The 4,009-nt window shown below is 37.1% G+C and overlaps 1 protein-coding gene across 3 annotated transcripts in view; it reads left to right on the forward strand.

The window, feature by feature from the left end:
* LOC111868183 (retinol dehydrogenase 14) overlaps window positions 1-4,009 on the forward strand; it is a 33,864-nt gene that overhangs the window by 15,913 nt on the left and 13,942 nt on the right. For 2 of the 3 annotated variants that reach the window (XM_023858613.1, XM_023858614.2), the window contains exon 4: window positions 3,221-3,460. In XM_023858613.1, the coding sequence (XP_023714381.1) occupies window positions 3,221-3,460 (240 nt within the window). Of the gene's footprint in view, window positions 1-2,719; window positions 2,754-3,220; window positions 3,461-4,009 lie in introns of all 3 variants that reach the window. The other variant, XM_033752949.1, reaches the window with a different exon arrangement.

Raw genomic sequence — 4,009 nt, forward strand, 5'->3', positions numbered from 1 at the left:
GCACGTCACAGCACGACATTGCAATGTATGAGGCTGGCGGACCACGTGACCCGTAATTTCAACAATAAAATGTCTATGGCTGCAGTGTTCTTGGAGATCGAAAAAGCCTTTGATACCACCTGGCACTCAGGATTGCTATATAAGTTATCAAAATTGGAATTCTCTAACTGTTTGACCAAGCTTATTGGGTCCTTTCTTTCTAAACGTAAATTCAGAGTCTCGGTTGAAGGCGAAATGTCAACGCCAAGGGAAATGCAAGCAGGGGTGCCACAAGGTTCTGTCCTTTCCCCTACTCTTTTCAACTTGTATATAAATGATACCCCCAAACTCATGGTGTTCACCTGGCCCTCTTTGCAGATGGCAGCTGTCTGTATGCAACTGATCGCAAGGAGGGTTTTATTGTTAGAAAACTCCAGCGCGGTCTCAGCTCAATGGAGACCTGGTGTGAGCGCTGGAATATAAAAATTAATGAAGATAAGACTCAGGGGGTCTACTTCTCTCATGGTCGTCGACCGCCTGAGTCTTGTCTTACTCTAAATGGAAGAAATATTCCATTTGTAAGTAGTGCAAAATATCTAGGTGTAATCTTCGATAAGAGAGGGACATGGAGATTGCACATAGAAATGATGGAAAGCCAAAGCCTTCAGAACATTCATTAGAGTACGTTCTCCATTCAAAAGTGAGCGATTGAGCGCTAACATTAAACTGACCCTCCACAAAGCTCTTATTATATCTGTAACGACTTATGCTAGTCCCGCTTTGGAGTTCGCGGCAGACACCCATCTAGTGAAATTGCAGCACCTGCAAACAAGATTCTCCGCAACATAGGCAACTTTCCAAGGCGCACACCGGTCCGCGATTTGCACATGGCATTCAAATAAGATTACATAACAAAATTATGCAGGCAACAAGCAGAAGTCATACAAAATCATGAAAACAAGAATGTTCCATTATTGATCAAGGCGAAGCCCAACATAGAAAATATAAGAGGCTTAAACTTGGCGGCATTCAGACATACGACCGTTCAAGTGACTAGACTGCCATGGTAGCGAATACTACTAGAAATAGGACATAACCTGCTGTACTGAGCCTAGACTGACAAGAGGCCTTGTATATAATATACATACTAGATATTAAGATTCAATTTTAAATAAGTGTACATGGTGACAATGGACTAATACTGTCGACTATAACTGACAAATGACAGACCCAACCTCTCGTCAGAGAGGGTGCCCCACATGGACAGGACTGTAACTTTCACTTAAAAAGTAACATCTGGTCATGAGTCCCAGCCGGAGCTCGACACCAAGACAGACAGACAGACTGACTGACCGTCAATCGCAACATGACTCTTCTTTGCTTGCTTGCTCGCAATCTTCAGTGAACATCCCACATATATTCTGTATTCTGCTATTCTGTAAATTCAGTTTATACGATTTAATATATACAATTGTTACAGTTGCACGTGGTTGTCATTTAGAACATCGACAGTCCCACATATCCATACAGGTAACAAACCTAGGATGCAGAAATGGTACCTTTGAAAATAGATATATCAAGATACATATACAAAATTACATGAGTCACATAATCAAAATCACTTACATTAATCGATTAACATAAATAATAATATAAAGTAAAAGATTTAATAAGCTAATTTAAAAATAAGTCACTATAAAACTTGAATTAATACAATTTTATTTAAATTCCCCTATATTAACTGAATTAAATACGTTACAAATTTACACACTTATGACCAATTATGTTGATAATATTCATTCATGGAATAAAAAGAATGATGATATAAAAGCCTCTTCAATGCAGATTTAAATCTTCTCACATCAGTAACCAACATTTTTATTGTTGAAGATGATTAAAAACTTTAATACCTGATATGTATGCACCTCTATTATTATAGATACGAGTGTAAGTGTCCAATAAATCCGATTACCAGTCCAAACCCTGCCTATAGTCACACTCATACACATGACAATATTCTATGTATACCTGGTCTTTTTAATAATTTTTTAGATTTTCATTGGCAGATATGTCACACATGTCATGTCAGAGACAGTCACTATGACAGCACAATTTTTAAATCCAAACTTTCAACAAGTAATATATGCTAAAATGGAAAGATCTGAGGTGGGAAGAACAGTAACACGTTCAGTGTAGAGCTCTGAAAATTTCACACAATTCATACATTAAAAATATATGACATTTTTAGGCCTTTTTGTAAAACCATAATGCATTCGCAATCACTAAAAATAGTATGCTATACAGAGAGGTGATTGATCTGGCTCAGGACAGAGACCAGTGGGCTCTTGTGAACATAGTCATGAACCTTTGGGTTCCAAAAAATGCTGGGAAATTCTTGAATAGCTGCAGACTTGGCTTCTCCTCAAGAAGAACTCAGCTCCATAAGTAAGTAAGTAATACAGAGAGTTATTTTGCATGGTTTTCATTAAATTTAAGGTTTTCTGGTTCTTGGATTACTGAAACATTACAATATTGCTTTATGCAAACTGTTTTTACCTCGATGTTGGTGCCCAGTGCAGATAATGAGTATGTAATCATGCTTTTAAATTAACAGTGATGTTTTTATATATATACCTATAATGTGCATTAAGAGCTTTGAGACATTACATAACTCATGTTCATGTTGTTATTTTATTCAAACCTAGCATTACTTTTGTCCCTGAAATAACTTAATTTTCAGGGTCACAATATCATGAGACAACCAGGAATGGCAAGTAAGTAGAATCTGGAAGGAACTGTGGTGACCTATTTCAAAGTACTACCAGACATCCAGCTGGTGAGACTGATGGAAACCAAGTATAACCCAGTCAGAACAGCCATTAAATCTGTTGAGATTTAAATCAAGTACCTTCAGAGTCAAGTATAGCATATTATCACTGTACAAATCTGCTCAGCGGAACACCAAGAGAAATTAAGTTATAACTCTCACAGTGTAATATATATCACAGTGTTGATTAGTGCTTTCTCGATTGCCTGTGCTATACAGTGCCAATCATTTTTGTTTATCTTTGCGCACATTCATTGGGGCTATGTTAAATATTATAAAATGGCTGCTTTTAACACAAATGAGGGAGCCTGAAGCTATGTGGCCATAATTCTGTGAGTGTTCCATGCTTCCCGCTTTACACTAGCATGAATTTCTAAAGTCATGTTTTGTATAATGAGAGTTTTCTGGTTTCAGATGAGATTGTTCAGAGCACAGGGAACCAAGAAGTGGTCGTGATGAAGTTAGATTTAAGTTCTCTCAAATCAGTCCGTGACTTTGCTGATGACATCAATAACACAGTGACTAAACTCGATGTCCTAGTGCACAATGCAGGGACAGCACACATGTTTGGGTCCAAGACCACCGAAGATGGGTTAGAAATGACAATGGCAACTAATCACTTCGGCCCATTCCTCTTGACACACCTTCTTATTGGTAAGTGAAATAATTCCATTGAACACTCAATTATATTTTACAAATATTATTCATATTTTGGGATACGCAATTGTTTATATTTGTTGGAAAGAAAAATTCTGTAGTTTATAAATTATTATAATATTATCAATTACTTGCAGTGACTACATATATTTTAAGAAGGTACCAAATATACAGAAATAACATGTTTAATATTATGTTGTATTTTAGCGTCCTGTTGCACTGATTCATATTCGTCCAATGATACAACACACGCATCCACAAGAGTAGAACACATCATAAGACATATATATATATATATTGTAACGTGTTTTCCGTTACTGATCCCACTTCTGACACCAATGTAACGTGTTTCCGGTTACTGAAGACGCCGTAGAGATGGTTAATTGGTTTATTTAACAATCTACAACTAACGGCTACAATTAATTATCACACAGTTGCGGGGTTTCACACTTTATAACCCTAATCGCATTAATCTGTCGACACTGTTGCGGGGTTTCACGACTTATAACCCTATGCGCAAATCAGTTCACTCTGTCTTCAGTAGTC

The sequence above is a fragment of the Cryptotermes secundus genome, unplaced genomic scaffold (assembly GCF_002891405.2).
Source record: "Cryptotermes secundus unplaced genomic scaffold, Csec_1.0 scaffold52, whole genome shotgun sequence".
NCBI lineage: Eukaryota > Metazoa > Arthropoda > Insecta > Blattodea > Kalotermitidae > Cryptotermes > Cryptotermes secundus.